Source organism: Colobus angolensis, unplaced genomic scaffold (assembly GCF_000951035.1).
Source record: "Colobus angolensis palliatus isolate OR3802 unplaced genomic scaffold, Cang.pa_1.0 Scaffold181, whole genome shotgun sequence".
Lineage (NCBI taxonomy): Eukaryota > Metazoa > Chordata > Mammalia > Primates > Cercopithecidae > Colobus > Colobus angolensis.
The window spans coordinates 3,190,545-3,213,859 of NW_012114944.1; the positions used below are offsets into that span (position 1 = coordinate 3,190,545).

Here is a 23,315-nt window from a genome sequence, read left to right on the forward strand (position 1 = left end):
GAGTTGCAGTCTGAACTCTGTTCCGGTAGTGGTCATCCGTTGATTTCCCTTATTTCGAGCTGCAGAGAAAGAATATTGTCTTACCCACGCCCAAGAGGTCCCTAATAAACAAACACAGGTTACTGCAGATTTTGAACTGGCCATAAGCGCATTTCCCTCGTGTGAGAGAGAGTGCTAGAAAACTAACTTCAGGCCTTAGAGTTAGAACAGGGGTTCCCATCTCCATTTGGATGATTGTGCTCGTGGAGGTCATAGTGTTGTCTTCATAAAGACGGAATAATTCTAGTTTTAACAACAAAAAAATGCTTATATTATACATAAGCCTTACAATCGGTCAAAAACACAAATCCACACACCAAAAAAGTGAAACTTAGAGTAATTCTATTAACGTTTTAGTGTATTGTGTTTTGAAGAGAATGTATAGTAGTGGTTAAGAGGTGAGACTTTGGAACCAGAGGGTTTAGGTTCAAAGCCAGACCCTACCATTTACTTGGTGATCTTTTCCAGGTTATGTAATCTCCTTAAACTTTAGTCTGTAATATAGACGTAATGATACATCTTCTGGTTTTTGTGAAAGTTAAATGAAGTAATACACATCAGCAACGATGATGTTTTAATCATTTGCCAGCGCTTAAGAGGCAGTAAACGTTAGCAGGTGCTGTCAATGTAAGAAAAGAAACCATAACAGACATTTTAAATTGAGTAAGTTTTATCCACTAACGTTTGTCTCTCCTTGAGTGTTGTGGCAGTTGAGGTGGAGGCAGAATCGCATGCATTTAGTTTTAATAGTGAAACACCAGATTTCTACGAAGGCATGGTTTGAGAGGATATTCTAGTCCAGCTTTCTCATCTGACACCTAAGGGTTTAGAGACTGAGCATAACACGGAGAGACAGCTGTCAGTTCCCAAACACCAGCAATAGCAAATCCAGTCCAGGGCTCTCTTCACTACCCAGGTATAAGTTAAATAAATATGCTGCGTGCTTTGATATCTAACACAAGAGGCTTCTTGTGTAACCTCTGGGCAAGGCACAGAAAATACAGTTCCCTCCCCTTTTTTTTTTTTGAGACGGAGTGTCACTTGTCAGACTGGAGTGCAGTGGCGCGATCTCGGCTTACTGCAACCTCTGCCTCTCAGGCTCAAGTGATCCTCCCATCTCAACCTCCTGAGTAACTGGGACCACAGGCGCAGGCCACCACGCCCGGCTAATTTTTTTTTTCCTGTATTTTTTGTAGAGACGGGGTTTCGCCGCGTTGCCCAGGCTGGTCTTGAACTTCTGAGCTCAGGCGATCCACCCGCGTCGGCCTCCCAAAGAGCCGGGATTACAGATGTGAGCTACTGCGCCCGCCGATAATACAGTTTTCTTATGCTTTGTAATTGACTAATCAAAAACTAATATACTTCTCAAGTCATTACTTGGGGGTTGGAGAACTTGAGTGTTTTGTTCTTTCCAATTTCTTTGTTGTTCTTATGCTTTCTTTGTTGTTCTTATGCTTTCTTTGTTGTTCTTATACTTTCTTTTTCTCACTTATAGGTGAGAAAGAGGAAATATTGTAGGGCATCCTAGAGAATTGGAATGCAAATATGTAGAAAAATAACTTTTGCTTTGGTTATTGGGAGACTTACATAACTTTCTTGGAGTTGGCTTCTTTTTAACACCAGCTTGCAGCCAAATCACTGTCCATTTGGGTCTTGCTGCAGGAACCTCAGAGTAAATAAGACAAGTAAAACAAGGCCTTCATTAAGCAAAGGTTTTTATGGTTGGTATTTTAGTATGGGAGAGGCGGATACAGTTCATGTTTGATAATACAGCAAATCTGAAATTTTTGTAAATTGCCACAATTTGGATAACAATCAGCTGGAGTTTACCCTACACAGTGATCTGAATCAGATTATTTTGGATGCTTTCCTTTTAGTTAAACATCTATTTTTTAAAAAATGAGAACTCTTAGAAGCTTAAGGATTTTAGAAGGCTATTTTAAAATAGGCTAGGAATTATTACAGTTAGAAATAAATAGGTGCATCTGAGCATTTCTGGACAGTTGTCAGCTGTTGTTAGTCTCTGCCCTGACTTTCCATATGCTTGACTCTCTCTCTCTCTCTCTATAAAATACTATAATAGAATATATAATATTTTATATATTATATACATTTATATTTATGTAAAATATACTCTATAATATATATTTTACATATAATATGTAATTATAACGTGTATACTGTATATATAGAAGCAAGCATATGGGAAGTAATATATATAAAAAATCATTTATTCAACAAATACTTAACAGTGCCAAGCTCTGTCCTAATTACTTGCAATACAGCAGTGGACAATATATAGAGCTTCCCCTCTAGAGTAGAGAGAAGACAGTCAAGTAAAGTGTAGTGTATCATACAGTGACAGATGCTGTAGAGTGATATCAGATAAAGGGGGTAGAGATTTCTGTGAGGGAGAAATTACTATTTTATGTAAGTTGGTTAGAGAAGGCCTCATTGTGAATGCCATTTGATCGGAGACTTGCCGGAGGTAAGGTAGCAGCCATATAGCTGTATGAGGAAAAGCAGTGATCCAAACAAAGGGAACCATGGGCGCAAAAGCCTTAAGACTGTAGGGTTCCTGTCATGTTCACAGAACAGCAAGGAGGCCAGTGGTGCTGGAGCAGAGTGAGGGGGAAGTTGTAGGAGATAAGATTAGAGAGATAGCAGAGGGTTGCATCTTATAGGGAGATTATAAAATTAGACTTCTGTGTTGAGACTTGACTATCAAAGATTCAGGGAGATAGGATTAGGAGGCTATACCAATGAAGTTCACGTAGTAGTCCATTTGTAAACAAGGAAAAGGAAATGCTAAATGAAAAGTAATGTGTATGGATACTAGTCCAGTGCTGAATCTTAACTAATTGCTTAGACTTGCTTTAAAAATGTCTCTGAAGCTTTTTAGTTACTATGGGATATGCAGTCCATTGTTTGCTCTTTTAAGAAAGGATTTAGATTGTTCAAAATCTTAGCCAGAAACAGTACGAATACAATTTTGGGAATTTTGGCAATTTACAAAAATTTCAGATTTGCTGTATTAGCCCCATTTAAGCTTCTTAGAATTAGGTCCTTGTCTTTTAGACTGGCTGATTTTTTTACTTAACTAAAGAAAAAAATGAATAGAAGTGAAAGGATTTGTTATTCTGGGAGAGTATAGTTTATTTCAGAAGTGATGATTGCCTCTGTTTTAAATCTGCAGGATCAAGGCATGTTATCTTTCTTTGAAGTTGTTCAATATCAAAATAGATGAGCCAAAAAGAATGAAACAGTGTGCTTAAGGTTTAAAAATGTAATGTTGAAGTTGTTGGTTTTAGTTACTTTACTTTCTTATTTTACAGGGTTGGTTTTTGTTTTCCACTTTGTGGGTCTAAAATTTATTGTAAGGCTGTAAGATGTACAGTGTGCCCATATAAAATTAGGATTGCCTTATAGAGGGGAAATTTGTTTATTAAGATCCTTTCAGATGGATTTTATACCTGCTTCTCTATACTAGCCAAGTCTGTCCAAGTGAAGTGGTAATGTTATCTTTAGTACATTTTAAAACTTTTACGTAGTTAAATTTTAATAAAAAATCTGTTCTTGCCTTGGGAACTACCATAGATATGTTTTCTTCAGGGTACATTGAGCTAATTCCCCAAATTGTATTCATATTGTTTTATTTCATTTCCCTGTTCCCTTACCCAGGTTCTCTTCTGAGTTCAATATCATGTTTCTGTTCGTAAGTTCAGATTGTGTCTGTAGTTTTCCCCCCTTCATATTCTCTCAACTATCAGGTGAGAGTGGAACATTTCTTACTTCTTAATACTTTCTGCCTCCTCCCATTCTCCAGACAAATCTTGTCCTTTAATATAGCCAAAATGAACAGAGGGTTTGCAGTTCAGACATGTGACTATGTACATGTATTTTCTAGTTTTTTTCCCAGAAATCATACCTTCTCTTCCTACAGCATTATTCTCCCCTTTTCAAGCTTATAAGAGGGCCTAAGAGGGTTGCTTTAAAGGCTGTGGTATGATTCCAAACTGGAACAAGCCACCTGGAAAGTTAAGTTAGGAAGACTGTAGAGATGGAATAAAGGGTTGGCAAAATATATGAGCCAGAAAGAAGGGAACAGTGTGCTTAAGGTTTAAAAAAACAACAACAAAAAATAACTGCTCTCATTCAGCTAGTTTTTCAGCATCTCCATCCTCCCAACCTCACTGAAATTTGGTTCTGAGGAGCTCTGCTTTCTAGAATATGGTTTCTTAACATCAGCACTATTGACATTCTTGGCCAGATTATTTGTTTTGGGAGATGCCCTATGCAACATGGGATATTTAGCAGCATCCCTGGCCCCTACCCACTAGATGCCAGTTGCTTCCCCTAGTTGTGACTACTAAAAATGTCTCCAAGGATTGCCAGATGACCACTGGGGGCAAAATCTACACCCTGTTGAGAACTGCTGCTCTAGAAGAAGGCTATTGAATGTTGTAGCTGGTGGCTTGTGTAAATACTACATCAATTGTGCTTTGCTTTTTCAGTAAATGAATCCTGGAAATAAAAGACCTTTGTGTGAAAGTTGGTACTTTGGGTGGTAGAACCTTGATAGGTCCTGTGACTTAGGTTTGATACATACTTAAGAATCAAGGTCCCTGAACCTCTGTGCCACACATGTCTACAACTTTACACAGGCAGATATCTCCAGGAATCAGTACATCTCAGCTCTTACGCTACATGCATATTATACTTTTTGTGGCATTATCCCTTCAAAATTATAGTCAGTGGACATTCAGTCAGTTTATAATGGTAATTAATGGGTTGGGAAGTTGAAGCACAGAGTGTCTTATCCTGTAACCTTTGTAATACCCCCCTCAGATCCTATGTGGATAGTAATAGATTCGTTTTATTCAGCTTCAGTTCATGTGGTATCTGAAGATCATTTCAGTCATTCGATAGATTTAACATTCCAAGCTTAGAATAGCCAGGTGCTGTGTTTTATGAGAATCACCGTACATCATTTCAAGCCAAGTGTTCCAGAGGCAAGTAAGTGATTATGAACTTTGTAAAAATAATTCCTTTGGCCATTCAAGTCTGAAGATTGAAGTTATATATAACTTACTACTGTGTAGCCCTATATCCAGCTGCAGATTTTCATTATTAATACAGATTCCCAGCACAGTTACAGACTCTTGCTTTCTTGCCCATATGCTGACCAAATAATTGAATCAATGGAAATCAAAAATTGAATTGTATTAGACTAGCCAAAAATGTTTAGCAGCAGCATCAGGTTCCATACTTAACACTATTATTTTAATTTTTTAAGACTTATGTTAAACCACAAAAGGGCTTAGGTGAGTGTGTTAAGGCTTTAAACAAAGTGATAAGAGATACAAATAGCAAGGGTCTTAATAGACAGGTGTTTGAGGTTAGTTTTTAGCACAGCTTCATTCAACTTGAATTGTTTAGCAATCAAAAGGACAGATGCTTAGTAATGATTTTAGAATGGTAGATTTAAAAAACAGGTTATTCAAATGATATGGTTTTTAAATAAATCAGTATCAGTAATTCAGTTAATAAAAGCTAATTAAAGCAGGAATTGTAAAACATGTGGTCCTTTTTTCCACCAATGATTTGATATAGTGCTCAGGACTTTTCTTTGAATATGTATATACTGACTGTCATTCCCATTATTTAGGATAAATTATACCGTCGTACCGCATCATATGCAGAACTGAAATTGTTCATTGAAGACTTGAGATTAGAGCTTAGAAACATGTGAAGCAAGTGAGAAATCCTAATGTTTTATGCTCCTTTTTCCCATCTTTTGAAGCTTTCCTCTTTATAGCTGATAACAGCTTTTTTTTTTTCCAATCAAGTCTTTCCAAAGCATTCGACTTGGTTTTGCACCCTTCTTTTGTCATTTACATAATAATTACATTATTAGACTAATGAATACTACTGGTACTAACAGGTTTCGGAACAAGCAACTGAGGATCAGTAAACAACTCAAGTTGAAAGAATGGGAGTAGCAGTACATGAGTATTCTAACTACTAGTGTTTAATGCGTTGTTGGCAGCTTTCCAGCTTGTCCACAGACATGCACAGGGCTACTGATTGCTTAGCTCCATGGGCACTATTCACACAAAATTTAACATAAATAATGCCTCCTGGAGTTATTGTATATAGTGGCTCTGGGAATGGGAGGTGTTGGTTAATCTAGCTTAGTCTGAGAAATGGAGGGTCTGTGAAGAGCTTCTACTCTGTAAGAAAAATAGGGCCTGGTAGAAAACAGATTATAACCTAAAAAGGTTAAATAAAATTTGTGATAGCAGATTTAGCATGTAATGTTAATTTTTTATGTTGCTGAAATAGGTGGGCAGCCTCACAAAAGGAGAAAGACCTCTGATGCAAATGAAACTGAAGATCATTTGGAATCTTTAATATGCAAAGTAGGAGAAAAGGTATGTCACACAATAGGCACAGGCTGTGATGGGTTTAAGAATGTGGTTGACTGTGCTTTAATTTTTGCAGCTGAAAACTTGAACTACATTTTGGTAAAGCTGGTATTACCATGCATCTGTATCCCATACTGAATCCATGTTGAAGCTCCTGGGATGCAGATAATTGATTATTATTAGTAATTTAGTAATTAATAATTTTCATAGAAGATGAGCCTTAGAAGGGACCTAGGGTATAGCCCCTTAATTTATACATGAACTAAATCAGCCCTGAATACTTGAGGTAATTTGCCCAGAGTAACAGAGTGAATTAGTAAAAGAGGTAAAATGGAGCCCATGGTGTCCTCCCATTTCTAATACTTACCTGCTATCATAGACTGCTTAGTTTTTAAATTTCACTCATCGACTTTTCATGGATTTCTAAAGAGCAATAACTATCTGAATTGATTTATACTAAACCCATTATAGCTCTGTATGCATGTAAGACTATTTTAATGATCATGTAGAAATTTTTATTTTAGTACACTAAAATAGCAATTAAAAGGACAGATGATTGGTAATGATTTTAAAATGATCGATTTTAAAATATATATTTACATTTAAATAAATTTTTAACAATAAATTTATATTGCTGAGTACTTGACAGATATTTAATGTGATGTCCTCTACAGAGTGCCTGCTCTTTGGAGAGCAACCTCGAAGGCTTGGCTGGTGTTTTGGAAGCTGATCTTCCTAACTACAAGAGCAAGATCTTAAGGCTTCTTTGTACAGTGTATGTATGCAAAAGATTTGTGAATCCAGGTGATAATGTATTATCTACTCTTAAATGCTTTGGGAAATGTTTAAAATATATGTTTATGTTCTATATGTCCTTGGCTTTCCTTCTATGGGGAAATTTGTACAAATGAGCCAACCTTTGGCCCTTTAATGAACTCTTTTTCTTAGGGATAAAACTAAAATTGAGCATTTTCCTTGTATGTTATTTCTTAGAACCTTAGAATCATATTAGTTGACTTTTTATAGAGAGAGTACTGTCTCATTCAGATACATATTTTTAAGCATGTACATTTAAATGTATGATACTTAGATTTTAAAATTAGTAGTACCAAACAAATTTGGGAATTGGTAACTCAAGTAATAGCTCTTCTTGGAAGACTGAAGATGCTTTGGAAGCCACTATTAATAGGCATACTCTCTGGATAAACGAGAGTCTTTGTAGTTACATGAAATTGTAACATATCGGCCGGGCGCGGTGGCTCAAGCCTGTAATCCCAGCACTTTGGGAGGCCGAGACGGGCGGATCACGAGGTCAGGAGATCGAGACCATACTGGCTAACACAGTGAAACCCCATCTCTACTAAAAAAAAAAAACACAAAAAACTAGCCGGGCGAGGTGGCGGGCGCCTGTAGTCCCAGCTACTCGGGAGGCTGAGGCAGGAGAATGGCTAAACCCGGGAGGCAGAGCTTGCAGTGAGCTGAGATCCGGCCACTGCACTCCAGCCTGGGCGACAGAGCGAGACTCCGTCTCAAAAAAAAAAAAAAAAAAAGAAAGAAAGAAATTGTAACATATCCATGAGGTGTTTTTAAATTATGAAGGTGACGTTTATCACTTCTCAGCCTTTTAGTTTAGATCAAGTGAAGGTAACTTTAAGAAACTACTAAGGAAATCTTTTGAAATCCTTTATTAAAATGGAGTAGTATTTATACTTAAACTGTTGGAAACCTTGTTTGTTTAAGGCTGAACTTGTATTGCTTCGCAGTATTCTTCTTTAATTTTTGGTTTTGGTAGGGTTTCAGGGAGTACAGTTACCATCAACACAGGTATTTTTTTGAAGACCTTAATTGTCCCTGATGTTCTGCTAGATACTTTAGGAAAACAAGTCAAAGAGAATCTCTTGCCCACTGAATGATTATGAGTTCTTATTTGCTTTTTGAACTAATTCTAAAGGCTGCCTAAATTAGGAAAAATTGCTTTTTCTAAAGGTTTATTGTAATCCTTTCCCATACTTTTCAAATAACTTTAACAAAATCAACCTACTTGGAGTAAGCAACTGACATGTAAACAAATCTTAACTATATCAGACTACATTTTTTAAAAATTCAATAATTAAGTTGGTAGGAACTTAGATGAAACCCATTTTAATTGTGCATCTTTTCTAAGCAACTAGAAGAGTGTTTCTCGAAGTAGAATTCTAGTTCCATGACATTTGGTTAGCTAAGTTTAGAAATTCTGAATGCCGCACCCCCCTTAATGATTCTGTATTAAAGAGGCTTGTTTCACTCAGGATTTCTGAGACGTTTTACCATGGAAACCATGTTCTGTGGAAATGCTATTCAGTTCCACTAAACACACTTGAAGAAAAACTATTTTAGCATTAGTTTTATTTATTTCAGTAAGATAACTTTACAATTAAATCATTTACTTAACTCTTGGATTAATTAATGAATTAAAATGAAAAATTACGGGACTGTGTTTGTAACATTTCTCAGTGACATGCTTTTTCTGAAGTATTTTTAAAGACATAGCTAAAAGTAATCCTGTTCCAAAGTTAATGGAATGATAAAAAGATTAATATAAAATTCAGCAACTTAACGCTATTGTTTTGGGGTTTTCTCGTTATACTGGGTTCTTAAATCAGTGCACGTCTGTTACCTGAGAAGTTGACAATTTATACAACGTTAGTTGGACTGCTGAATGCCAGGAATTACAATTTTGGTGGAGAATTTGTAGAAGCCATGATTCGTCAACTTAAAGAGTCATTGAAAGCAAACAATTACAATGAAGCCGTGTATTTGGTAAGTTTGTTTGTTTGTTGGTATGTTACGACTTACTGTTGGGATGGAGGGAAAAGGTGAGCTACAACCAAATAATTTAAAATGCTCCCCTGAAGCATTCTCATTCACTTTGATAGCTTCATAGGCCACCTTTATTTTGATGATACCCCCAAATCTGTAACTGTATCTCCATCCTTTCTCCTGAGCTCCAGTCCAGTATTCCAGATGCTAGCTGCATAGCCTTCAGATATCTTACCAGGAAGTACCTAAAATTAATGCAGCATTCATATCTCCTTTTTTCTGCCCTTTCCCCAGCTCATACAGTGGCCACTGTGTACTGAATAACCCATCTATAAAGCTGAGCTTTAATTTTTGTCTTCCCTTTGCCTTCTTGTACCATACATGTTCCCAATCCCTGTCAATTCTGTCTCCCTAATTTCTCTCAAGTCTGTCCTTTCTTGGTCTCCAGGGCCGCTAGCATAGTCTATGCCTTCCTCCAGATGTTCTTAATAGCCTCTTAACTGATCTTTTTGCATCTAGATTCTGTTTTTCAGTTTGTGTTCTACAGTGGCACCAGACTGGACTTTCTGTAACTAGGCTCTGCACATGTTGGTTACTGGTTAAAAAACCCTTAGTTCCTTCCCATGACAGTGTGAGTGGTCTTAAAAGCCTGGTGCACAAGATGATTCCTTGGATTGCAGAAAGTGAATATTGAGAACTCTTATTTATCTTAAGTGGAAATGAAATTAAGCCATACTAATAATACATAGATTAATGGTGATCCAGTGTATATCATAAATAAATATGTATGTGTTGAAGATGTGTGATCGAATTCTTTTTTACTGAGTACGCAATCAAAAAAGTTTGGACACCCATCAGGCTATAGGATTAAAGTCCAGACTCTTTAGCCTGACCCTTTATGGTTTCCCCAGTCTGTTTCTGTATTCTTGTCTCCCATACACTCTCCGGCAATATCAAAATAACTTGCAGATCCCAAAACACACCTTGTTTTTGAAGCTCTATGCCTATACTGTCCTTATTGCTCACTACTTGAGACTGTTGCTTATCCTTTATGACCTAGCCTAATTGTTACCTCCTTTGTGATGCTTTCCCCAACTCCCTTTGTCATTGTTCCCAGAAAACACTTAATTTGCCTTTTAGTGTGGGAGTCACTCATTTGTGTTGAGACTGTGCTTGTTCCACTAGAATGGGTCCCCTAACAGTTGACTTTTAGTAGTGTTTAGCAATACCACACTAAGCACACCCAATAAATGTGTTGTGTAATTTCCATTTTTGTAATTCAGTAAAAATTACAGTCAAACAGAAAAGAAGGTTATAGGTTGAAGTAGGTAGAATATTTTACAATCTGGATTGTTGATGTAGTATAGCATAGAAACCTATGAACTCACAGATTGCTGTCCTTTATATAGTTTTTGTTACAACTTCTCAATTCTGCCATGGTAGCACAAAAGCAACCATACACAATATGTAACTGAATGAGCATGGCTGCTGCAATAAAAGTTTACTTATGGACACTGAAACTAGAATTTCATGTAACTTGTATGTGTCATAAAATACTCTACATTTTTTTTAAGCATTTAAAAATGTAAAAACCATTCTTAGTTCCCAGCTATGCAAAAAACAGGTAGTAGGCTAGATCCAGCCCTTAGGCTATAGTTTTTCAGACCAATAGTTTAGGCTATAGAAGATTGCTTATTTTGTTGTTATTATGAAGAACATTTAGATTTAATAGCAGAAATTGTTTGCCCCAACAGGTCCGTTTTTTATCTGATCTTGTGAATTGTCATGTGATTGCCGCCCCGTCAATGGTTGCTATGTTTGAAAATTTTGTAAGCGTAACTCAGGAAGAAGATGTGCCTCAGGTAAGAGAACCCCTCATGCTGAATCTTGAGGGGTTCTTGAGGGGTTACTGAATCCTGGTACTTCCATATAGTACCAGAAATCTTTCACTGATAATCCATTAGCAATAAAGAAAAAACAACAGCAGACTGTCACACTGTAAGTTCTTACTATCTAAAAATTAAGTTGACTGGCACACTGGTGGGTTCTCATAATATCTGTATGTTGATTTAAATGATGCTGTCCAGTAAGATTAGAACTAATATATCTGGAAATGCTCTGTGTAAACCAGATGTCTTAAGTCCTATTAAATAGCTTCCATAGGATTACATTCAAGAATAAATAAAATATGAATGAATATAATTAAAGCATATTTTAAACTTAACTTTTTAAAAATCCTTTAGGTGCGGCGAGATTGGTATGTGTATGCATTTCTGTCATCTTTGCCCTGGGTTGGAAAGGAGTTGTACGAAAAGAAAGATGCAGAGATGGACCGCATCTTTGCCAACACTGAAAGCTATCTTAAGTAAGGGCACAGCTCATAGTACTCTTTGTTGCTTAGGTAAAGGATATCTTATATCAGTGATATCATTTGAGTTTCTCAAAAATAAGCTGTAGAGTTCCTGAAGGTATTTTCTAGGTAATCCTGTTCTCCTGCTGTTTTAACTCACTGAGACCTCAAAGTAATCAGATATGGTTTGCTTACTTTTGCCAGTGCAAAGGACTGTTGGTAATATAGCTTCTTTTAAATGTTTATCAAAGACATAAAACACCCTAGCGCAATAGTTCCTCAAATATTAGCGTGGATAAGAATTAACCTGTGGTACATAAAATGCTCAGACCCCAGCCCCCAGACCTAATAAATTATACAGTTTGAGAGAGAGGTTTGGACATCTGTATTAATACATTTCACAAGTGGAGAACCACTGCCCTAGCACATACAATGTGTTTATTTCATGTAAATTAATCCTAAATCAAGCTCTTAAAACAGTGGTCCTTAACCTTCTATCCAGGCGGTACTTCTTAAATAATATGACACATTTCAATTAAAATAGTCACATGTCTTCCCATTACCCATCTCTCCCAAGCCAATGTAAAAGCTTGGTTTATATTGTTAGATACAGTGATAATAAATAGGTCTTTTTAGTAAATTTATGCTTAACTATCCAGCAACATGGTAATAGTTATGTGGCCCTTAAGTTTTTACAGATTGATTTTGTTATTAAATTTCACTTTCTCTTTTTTAAGTACTTTTTTGGATAACTGTTAATAGCTACTTAGTTGATTATTAAGTAAAGTTAAAAGAAGCTTAAAAAATAAGAATCTTTTGGCTGGGTACAGTGGCTCATGCCTGTAATCCCAGCACTTTGGGAGGCTGAGGCGGGTGGATCACCTGAGGTCAGGAGTTCGAGACCAGCCTGGCCAACATGGTGAAACCCCATCTCTACTAAAAATACAAAAATTAGCCAAGCGTAGTGGAGGGTTCCTGTAATCCCAGCTGCTCGGGAGGCTGAGGTAGGAGAATTGCTTGAACCCAGGAGACGGAGTTTGCAGCGAGCTGACGTGGTGCCACCACTGCACTCCAGCCTGGGCGACAGAGTGAGACTCTGTCTCAAAAAGAAAGAATCTTTTGTGTGTATATACATATCCTTTCTCTTTTTTATTCAAGTGATAGCCCAATATACACACTGTTCTTCACTTGGCTTTTTTTTTTTTTTCTTACTATAACTTATATTTGTTGCATAAAAATACTTCATAAATCTTTTTAACAGTTGTAGGATATTTCACTTTTTAATGTACCATGATTTCTGTAGTCTCCTGTTGGTGGACATTTAGGTTATTTTCAATCTTTTGCTATTATAAACAATGTTTCAGTGAATATCTTTGTGTGTATGTCTTTGTGTACACCTGCAGATATATTATGGGGGATATAAATTTTTAGAAATGGCATTGCTGGGTTGAAGGTTCTAAACAGTTTTAATTTTGATAGATTTAGTCAAATTACCTTTCAAAGAGATTATACTCTCCCAAAGAGATTATACCAGTTAACCTCTTTGTCAACGATGTTTGAGACTGAATCTCGACCTGCATCTTGATGATACACAGTACATTATCAAAACTGTTGATATCTGCCGCTTCAGTAGGTAAAATGTTATTTCATTGCTTTAATTTGCATTCTAATAACTATGAAGGTGACTGAGCATCTCATGTTTGTAAAAGCCTAAATGTAGATTTTCATTTTTATCTTTAGAAGACGGCAAAAGACTCATGTACCCATGTTACAGGTATGGACTGCTGATAAACCACATCCACAAGAAGAGGTAAATTGATTTCAATCTCTTGTGGTACAAACTCAGTCAGCTCTTGAATAGATTCTTATCTCTGTAAGATACTTAGACCATTCCATTTTACCCCTTGGCTATGTTTCTGCATTTCATGATAGCTCCTTTTCATAGCTCTAGGTGTATGGTAGATTTTTAATAGATGATAGAATGTAATTGAAATATTCCCTTGTTCTTTGGGATGCCAGCTATTACAGAGTTGACATATATTTATGTAAATGCTCAATTTGAAAAATGTAAAAACAAACAGTTCCAAGCAGATAGACTTTATAAGTAAAATAAAAACAAAAACTTGGCGCCTTTTTTTGTACCGTCTTACAAGTTAGCTTACTTTTGTATCCTGTATTTTAAAGGGTAGTGATATTTTCATTTTGTCTAGTCAAAATGTTAATTATATTAATGATTAAAAATTAATCTGTCTTTAGTATTTAGATTGCCTGTGGGCCCAGATTCAGAAATTGAAAAAGGATCGCTGGCAGGAACGGCACATCCTAAGACCTTATCTTGCCTTTGACAGCATCCTGTGTGAAGCACTGCAGCACAATCTGCCTCCTTTTACACCACCTCCTCACACTGAAGATTCGGTGTACCCAATGCCAAGGGTCATCTTCAGAATGTTTGATTACACAGATGATCCTGAGGTAGGTGACCTACTAAAAGTCCTAGATACGACCTGTGTTGCATTGTGCTTGTGGGTTAATCCCGCTCGAATTATGCCTGTGGTGTGTTTTAATTTTGAGTTGTTTTTTGTCTAAGAAGGTCAATAGCAATGAAGTTAACTTTTTAATTCAGTGAATGATATCACCTCATTATGCAAGAAATTACATCTGGCATGTGTAAATAGATTAGAGAGACATGCACAGTTTGCAGGCTAAGAGTGTGGGTTTTGGGTTTTGAGAGCTACATTGGGTTGTGTTTTAATCTTGGTTTAGCCAAATACTAGCTGTGTGAATTTGGGAAAGTTGTTTACCTCCCTGTGCTTTCGTTTTCTGAAGGTAATATTAATAGTATATATCTCATGTTATGAGGATTAAATTATTATTAACATGTAAAATGCATAGAACAAGAACAGTGTCTGTCACATGATGAATGCTCAGTCATTCTGGCCATTTTTCTTTTTTTTTTTTCTTCTTTTCGAAATGGGGTCTCACTCTGTTGCCCAGGCTAGAGGGCAAAGGTGAGATCTAAGCTCACTGCAACCTCCGCGTCCTGTGCTCAAGTGATCCTCCCACTTCAGCCTCCTGAGTAGCTGGGACCACAGGCATGTGTCACCTAGCCTGGGAAATTTTTTGTATAGTTCGGGTTTCACCATGTTGCCCTGGCTGGTCTCGAACTCCTGGGCTCAAGCAATTCGCCCGCCTCCTTTTCCCAAAGTGCTGGGCTTACAGGCATGAGCCACTGCACTTGGCCATAATTATACTTAATAAGGTTATTTCTCAAGAAAGCACCTAGTTTTAGATATGGTCCCTCTTTCTTTAGGCAACACAGCCTGTCTTGTGATTATTCGTATTGTATGATTATTTGAAAACAAATATTTAAAGTATTTTTAATTAAAAAGTTCCAAAGATTAGTCTAAGCTGACTTTATCGTTTTTAATATACATATTCTTTATTTCAAAGTCAAATTTCCTGGCAGCCATGGTACTATTAAAATTGTATATTGTACAATTAAGAAAACTTACAATTTTCATTGTGGGTGCTATCCTGTGTATTTTAAGATGCTCAGTGGTATCCCTGACCTCTACCCTCTAAATGCCAATAGCACTCTCCCTGCCTCAGTTTTGACAACCAAAAATATCTCCAGAGAGTGCAATAGGTCTCCATGAGGGCAAAATTAACCCCAGTTGAAAACTATTGCCATAAAAATTAATATTACCACCTAAAGTCAAATTTGAGTTTCTTTCTCCTATTGTCTGTTTTCTGTCCTCTGGTAAAGTGCTTATGACCAGTAGGAATTTAGTATATATGCAATCTATTTCGGAATAAAAATTTGTCAGTTACAAAATTATCAACTGCCCTCTTTGCTATATTCCATATGTAACCAAATACTTGAGTCAAAATTTTGTAATGATCTACTTAGATATATTTAACTGAAAATCTGGTTTACATTTAAGACTGCTAATGTTTGTGATCAGATTTTTTTTTTTTTTTTTTTTGTGCAAGGGAAACTAGAATGAGACCTCAAAATTTTTTTCTCCTGTATTTATATTTAATTGGTGTCACCTCTGTAAGGTGCATGTCTATCCCTTGCTAGAAGAGTATAAATATATAAAATACTTACTACTCTCAACACGAACAGGATTTTGTTTTTGTTCTGGCCTTTTACAAGTTGTTTATTAAAAAACATTAGAAATTGTAAAAAAGATTAAAATCATCCAAAAGTCATTAAAGGTCTGTTTTGTGTTTTTTAAACCTGTTTGCTGTGAATATACTTAAGAATGAAATAATGCCATGTAGGGAATATGTTTTAAGCTTAGACGATATATTATGGGTATCTTTCAATTCATGCATGATTTTTTACGGCTATGTGGTATTTGAATAGAATTTTCTGTCTCCATAGTTACTAATGGAAATAATTCACTCTCTTGGTTTAAAAAATAAACTCTGTAAGGCTTGTATTATCCAAAGTTATTTAGTTTCGTATAATAATTGGTGTGTAAAGTAGGCAGTGGTTGTATGGTTAGGTATGAGATGTAGTAGAAACTACAGCTGATACTCTGGGGTATAAGTGAACATGGCAATGGAATTTACTGAAATATAGAGCTTTAACACTTCAGAACTTTTATCCCCACCACCCAGTATAGTGCCTGGAACATAATAGTCTCTCCAATATTTGTTGAATAAGTGAAAGAAATCTGTGTTCTAGGCCTGTAGTGTACACATTTGGTTTTCTTTCCAGGGTCCTGTCATGCCAGGGAGTCATTCAGTGGAAAGATTTGTAATAGAAGAGAATCTTCACTGCATCATTAAGTCCCACTGGAAGGAAAGGAAGACTTGGTAAGATTCTTTCCATAGTACTTTTAGAAGGGAGAGAAAGCAGCAATTTTGATGATTCAGTAAGAGCAAAATGTATGTTGAGAGTGTAAGAAAATTTTATCCTCCTGACTCCCTGTCTCGCTAAAATCAATTTCTAAAAACACTTGCATTACTTTCTTGAGGCTCTTCACCCTTATATAGTACTTTTCAAGGTGCTTTATAGTAATAAGCCTATGATGCCAGTCTTCTTGGTGTGGGTATTTAGCATATGCTATGGAGAGCTTGAATGGCAAGTTATTTTGGGTTTAGATATCAGTGGTTTTGTCCAAACTTTGGAGTTTTTTTTTTTAATAAAATTTTCTTAAACTTTGGAAAGTTTGGTTTAGATTTTAAAGTGGAAATGAGTATAGTATTTTGAGAGTGATCTACTCTATTAAAACTTATTTAGGTTAGTACATCTGAATATGCTTCCTTAGTATTATTACCTAGACTCCTTTTGATCTTTCAAGAAATTTTGGATGCGTTAAAGATTTTCCTTGTAGTAGACAGAATAATTTATGCCATAGTTAAATGAAGTAACTGAAATCTAGGACATTTCAAAGAAGATTTTTCTTTGCTTATATCTAAACACATTGCTTTTGAAACTGCTTATTTGACTTTTCATGTGTCTTCGTATACTTATTAAACTTAAATTACACTTTTTATAGTGCTGCACAGTTAGTGAGCTATCCAGGGAAGAACAAGATCCCCTTGAACTACCACATAGTTGAGGTATGCATTCCATGTGGAGCGTGTTTCTGAATTTCAGAATCTTTCTGTTCCTTTAAAGTATAATCTACTCTTGGCTTATGTGTTTATTTATTTATTTATTGCTACTTGTCTGGCATTCAAAATTAACAGAGAAGCGAGGAAATTGCTGTCAGTTTTGGTGCTCTATTAGCCATGTTAGGAAAGAGAAAAAAGGAGATTGAAACCAGTAGCCAAATGGAATTTTGAGTTGCCTATAAGCTATTTATATAGTATGTCTTCATTCATGGATCGTTGTTGTGGATAATGTAAGTTACCTCTAGCTCTGTTAATACATTATCCACTTAACAGACGTATAAGTGGCTTCAATACTTTAAAACACCATTTTAGATAAATAATATATCTTTAGTTGTGTTTATCTGGCCTCTCAGTACTAGCATAAACTTGGTTAGTGTATTATTTCCTGTAACACCAAGTATAGATGAATCATCATTTATACTTAGAAATCTAAAGAGCCAAGCAGTTTAGAAATAGAGTAGCAATACTTTTGACTTCATATTAACTCATACAAAAGGTTGATGTTAGTATACAGTTGAATACATTATAGAGATGTATATCAAAAAAAAGTGTTCATTTGACATGTGAGTCAAACTGTTAACTGCATTTTTTTTTTTTTGAGACGGGATCTTGCTCTGTTGCCCAGGCTGGAGTGCAGTGGTGTGATCTTGGCTCACTGCAGCCTCTGCTGCCTGGGTTCAAGCGATTCTTCTGCCTCAGCCTCCCCAGTAGCTGGGACTACAGGCGCACACCACCACGCCCGGCTAATTTTTGTATTTTTAGTAGAGACAGGGTTTCACCATATTGGCCAGGCTGGTCTTGAACTCCTGACCTTGTGATCTGCCCGCGTTGGGCTCCCAAGGTGCTGGGATTACAGGCGTGAGCCACTGTGCCCATCCCACTGCATTATTTCTTTATGTTAAAGTATTCATGGACCAGGCTTAGTGGCTCATACCTATATTTCCAGCAATTTGGGGGGCTAAGGCAGGCTGATAGCTTGAGCTCAGGAGTTCGAGACCATCCTGGGCAACATGGCAAAATCCTGTCTCCACTAAAAAGACAGAAAAAAGAACGAGAGCTAGCTATGGTGGCATGCACCTGTAGTCCCAGCTACTTGGGAGGTTGAGGTGGGAGGATCACTTGAGCCTAGGTCAAGGCTGCAGTGAGCCGAAATTGTGCCTCTGCACTCCAGCCTGGGTGATAGAGTGAGACTCCGTCTGAAAATAAATAAATAGTGTTCATGAAAGAGACAGCATAGATAGGATGTATTAAGAGTCTTATCGTCTACCGACTGAGCTGGATGGGCCTGATAGGATGTGTTAAGATACACATTTTATTAATGTTGCACTTTTGTGCTTTTTTTTAAAAAAGTACTGTGTTTCCTATCTTTACAAAACTTAAGTGTACTTAATGCTGTGAACTTGGCTCAGTGACATGTCTGAAATGCAAAATGTCATTTTTAAATCTGCATAATGTATAGGAATTCATCAGACCTAAGTGTAGAAGTGTGAGAGATGGGTAAGAGTAAAGGATGCAGACTAGGGCTTTAGAATTCTAGGCAGGTGGTCCACCAGTTATACAGAGAGAGTGGGAAGGAAGTTTCTGAATAAGAGGCATGGCAAAGAAGTCTTGGACTGCCAGAAAGATCTGGGCATCTATTTCAAGTAACAGTGTGGAATGACTTGATTTTCTTGTTTACTGGATTCAAGCAATTTTCCTGCCTCAGCCTCTCAAGTTGCTGGGACTATAGGTGCCCACCACCGCACCCGGCTAATTTTTGTATTTTTTGTAGAGACAGGGTTTCACCGTGTTGGCCAGGCTGGTCTCGAACTCCTGACCTCAAGTAATCTGCCTGCCTCAGCCTCCCAAAGTGCTGGGATTACAGGCATGAGCCACTGCGCCCAGCCTAAGAGTTCTTGTTACTTATAGTAACCCAGAAGGCGGAGGTTGCACTGAGCTGAGGTCGTGTCACTGCACTCCAGCCTAGGCAACAGAGCAAGACTCCATCTCAAAAAAACCAAAAAATCCTTTTAGATTCTGGGGACAGTAAACAAGAAAAAAGCTGTACATCCTGACTCAACTGTGATGCTTTCAAAGTTGGAATTTAATTGCTTAGTTTTCTGGGAGGAATGTAGATCAAATAAGCATTAGTGTGGTATGTTTTTATTTGATTGAATTATAGAGAAGAAATTTTCCTTACAGTTTTCAGTTTCAGATTTTTGTGTTTGAAAGAGCATAATTTTAAATATTAAAAAGTAATTCCATTTTCATTATGAATGCCATGAAGTTAGAGCTCAGATTTAGAATGTTAAGGTCTTTCTAATAGAAGTGCAAAGATAGCAGTTGGATTGAATTATGACTCATGATTCTTTCATAGGTGATCTTTGCAGAGCTGTTTCAACTTCCAGCACCCCCTCACATTGATGTGATGTACACAACACTCCTTATTGAACTGTGCAAACTTCAACCTGGCTCTCTACCCCAAGTTGTATCCTTTCCTTTGTTTTTAAACTTAATCTCTTTGGCCGGGTCTTAGAAGATTATTAAATATTTCTGCTTTTGGATTTAACTTTTGTAGGTAAAAAATGTGGCTTTTGAAGTGTGTTGTATGTGTGTGTATTACATGTATGTATTTTTATGTCTGTAAATATGTACCTATAAATATGTAGATACACGCTTCACTGTTTGGGTCAAGAAGTTCAAAAATAGACAACAATGAAATTTGTTGCCTAGATTGACTTTTCCTCTCACAAAAGATTTCTCTGAAGCATGTGATGCTTGCTGTTTGATACAGCATTTTACCCACAGTAGAACTTCTTTCAGAGTTGGAATTAATCTTCTCAAATCCTGCCACTGATTTATTAGCTAGGTTTCTATGATATTCTAAATCCTTTGTTATCATTCAGCAATGTTCCAAGGAGTGGATTCCATCTCAAAAAACCACTGTCTTTGCTCATGCATTGAAAGCAGCTTTTTATTTTTTAAAGTTTTATTATGGGATTGCAGCAATTAATAATAATGGAAAAACTTGCTTTATTGTAAGAATTACCAGTATGTGACACAGACGTGAAGCAAGCATATGCCATTTGAAAAATGGTGCCAGTAGACTTGCTCGTTGCAGGGTTGCCACAAACCTTATTTGTTTAAAAAAAAAAAAATGCAATTTCTGCTAAGCACAATGAAACAGTGTATGCCTGTGCATACGGAGGAGCATGGGGAAATCTGGGAGGCGATGAAAATATTCTCTTGATTTCACAAGTGTGTAGAGGTCAGATTAATTATACATCACTGATATTTCAAAGCTGTAAAAAAAAAATCAAAAACAAGATCGATTGTATTAGAAGATGTTCAACATTATTAATCATTATAAAGACTTGAAATGTTTTATTTCTATTCTTGTCTATTACAACTTATTTGGGATAAAAGTGGAGAATAGTTTTCCTTATCCTAAATTCACAGCTTGCACAGGCAACTGAAATGCTATACATGCGTTTGGACACAATGAACACCACCTGTGTAGACAGGTACAGTAATTGCTTTACTGCTGAGCTGAGTTAGCAGCTTTTACTTCCTGTACTTCATAAAGGAATTTGATAAAGACATTTTTAAGAATTTCCATGTTTAGTTTTTTTCTTGCCTCCCAAAATAACCTTTGTACAATAACCAGACTCATACTTGTTTAATGTAACATTGTTTTTTGATGTCCATGCTATGGTTTTCTTTAATTTCATTCTCTAGTCAAGTATCAAAGACTATACTTTGGCTCTGCCATCTATAAAATGTTCTATCTGCAATGTCTTTTTTTTATTTGAGATAGGGTCTTGCTCTGTCACCTAGGCTGGAGTGCCGTGGGATGAGCATAACTCATTATAACCCTGAACTTGTGGGCTCAAGCAATCCGCCTGCCTTAGCCTCCATCCTGGGTAGCTGGGATTACAGGCATGAGCCAGTGTACCTGGCCTACAATTTCATCTTTTTTTTTTCTTTAGTTTCATCATCGTTTATATGAGGAAAATAATATGTACCTTGGAAGTTGTGAGAATTAAATAATAAACATGTTAGGTGCCCACACAAAACAGATACTAGAATTGTATCTGTCATTGACCTAAAAAGGATAAAGAGAGTTGGCAGAAGATACAGCTGCATGTAGGGGAATGTGCTTTTCATTAACTCTGTAAAATCGGGTTTTATTTGTTTGAAGGCTTATATAAGTTTCTGTTCTAAATCCCAGCCATTCTTCCTTTTTCTCTCCCCACCACCCCTTCTCTACATAGGTTTATCAATTGGTTTTCTCATCATCTAAGTAACTTCCAGTTCCGTTGGAGCTGGGAAGATTGGTAAGTGATGGTGTGTTTTATCCTACTTTTCTGTAGTCAAAAAACTGCTAATTTTTAAAACTGTAACATAAAAGTGACTGAAATATTTAATTTCTTGGAAACTATTTGTAGTTAAGTATAAATAGTTACAAGTGCAATTATAACTTAAAACTTGTAAGTTGTTATAAGTTCACAGATAATTATAGTACAAATGAGTGTAAGTGCAGATGATACATAAGAATTGATAAAACTACATTTCCTCTTCAGGTCAGATTGTCTTAGTCAAGATCCTGAAAGTCCCAAACCAAAGTTTGTAAGAGAAGTTCTAGAAAAATGTATGAGGTAAGTTTTTTGTGTTTTCTCCTTTGTTTAGGTCTTTTAACTTCTTTGGGAGGATTTCTTTCTCTTCTCTGCACTTGTGATATGTGTTCAGAATATTGGATTCAAAATCTACTTACTCATCTTCTATCCCATTTTTAATCAAGATTTAGGCTAAAAAAATTAGGCAACCATGCCATACAGATTCCATGTGAATTTAAGCCGGTAAGTTCTTTTAAAGATGTTACAGGCTGGGTGCAGTGGCTCACCCCTGTAATCCAGCACTTTGGGAGGCCAAGGCGGGTGGATCACATGATGTCAGTTCAGACCAGCATGGCCAACATGAGGAAACCCCGTCTCTACTAAAAATATAAAAATTAGGCGTGGTGGCACATACCTGTAATCCCAGCTACTTGGGAGGCTGAGGCGGGAAAGTTGCTTGAGCCAAGATTGCGCCTTTGCACTGCAGCCTGGCCGACAGAGCAATACTCTTACCTCAAAAAAATAAAAAAAAAAGATGTTATGTATGAAATGAATTCAGATTTATAGAAAAGTTGGCACAAGGCTGGGCGCGGTGGCTCAAGCCTGTAATCCCAGCACTTTGGGAGGCCGAGACAGGCGGATCACGAGGTCAGGAGATCAAGACCATCCTGGCTAACACGGTGAAACCCCGTCTCTACTAAAAAATACAAAAAACTAGCCAGGCGAGGTGGCGGGCGTCTGTAGTCCCAGCTACTCGGGAGGCTGAGGCAGGAGAATGGCGTAAACCCGGGAGGCGGAGCTTGCAGTGAGCTGAGATCTGGCCACTGCACTCCAGCCTGGGCGACAGAGCGAGACTCCGTCTCAAAAAAAAAAAAAAAAGTTGGCACAACAGTACCAAGAATTCTGTATCCTGTTCACCTAGATTCCGCAGCTATTAACATTTTATCATGTTTGCTCTCATGCTCATTCCCTTTTCCTCTCTCTCTAGAGACCCGTTACATTGGTTTTCCTTTGAGAATCAGCTGCATACCCAGCTGATGTAACAGCCCATTATCCTTTAATGTTCCATTACATATCTTCCCAAAACAAAACCACTCTCCTACCTAGCAAGCATACAGCCTTCTAGATCAGGATAGCTCTGGTACAATCCTACCACATAATTCACAGGTGCTGCTGAAATTTTGCCAGCCATCCCAACGTCTGTATTTCCTGTCTAGTCTGTAATGTTTTGTTTTTTTTTTTTGGAGACAGAGTCTCACTCTGTCACCCAGGCTGGAGTGCAGTGGCGTGATCTCTGCTCACTGCAAGCTCCGCCTCCCAGGTTCACGCCATTCTCCTGCCTTAGCCTCCCAAGTAGCTGGGACTAAAGGCGCCCGCCACCATGCCTGGTTAATTTTTTGTAGTTTTAGTGGAGATGGAGTTTCACCGTGTTAGCCAGGGTGGTCTCAATCTCCTGACCTCGTGATCCACCCA

The 23,315-nt window shown here is 37.1% G+C and overlaps 1 protein-coding gene across 1 annotated transcript in view; it reads left to right on the plus strand.

Annotated features, from left to right (window-relative positions):
* NCBP1 (nuclear cap binding protein subunit 1, 80kDa) overlaps window positions 1-23,315 on the plus strand; it is a 42,019-nt gene that overhangs the window by 927 nt on the left and 17,777 nt on the right. Inside the window, exons 2-14 of the mRNA XM_011939470.1 lie at window positions 6,385-6,473; window positions 7,142-7,242; window positions 9,110-9,266; window positions 11,021-11,128; window positions 11,510-11,631; window positions 13,357-13,426; window positions 13,873-14,088; window positions 16,346-16,443; window positions 17,130-17,193; window positions 19,604-19,714; window positions 20,686-20,750; window positions 21,501-21,563; window positions 21,810-21,884. Of these exons, the coding sequence (XP_011794860.1) occupies window positions 6,385-6,473; window positions 7,142-7,242; window positions 9,110-9,266; window positions 11,021-11,128; window positions 11,510-11,631; window positions 13,357-13,426; window positions 13,873-14,088; window positions 16,346-16,443; window positions 17,130-17,193; window positions 19,604-19,714; window positions 20,686-20,750; window positions 21,501-21,563; window positions 21,810-21,884 (1,339 nt within the window). The remainder of the gene's footprint in view (window positions 1-6,384; window positions 6,474-7,141; window positions 7,243-9,109; window positions 9,267-11,020; window positions 11,129-11,509; window positions 11,632-13,356; window positions 13,427-13,872; window positions 14,089-16,345; window positions 16,444-17,129; window positions 17,194-19,603; window positions 19,715-20,685; window positions 20,751-21,500; window positions 21,564-21,809; window positions 21,885-23,315) is intronic.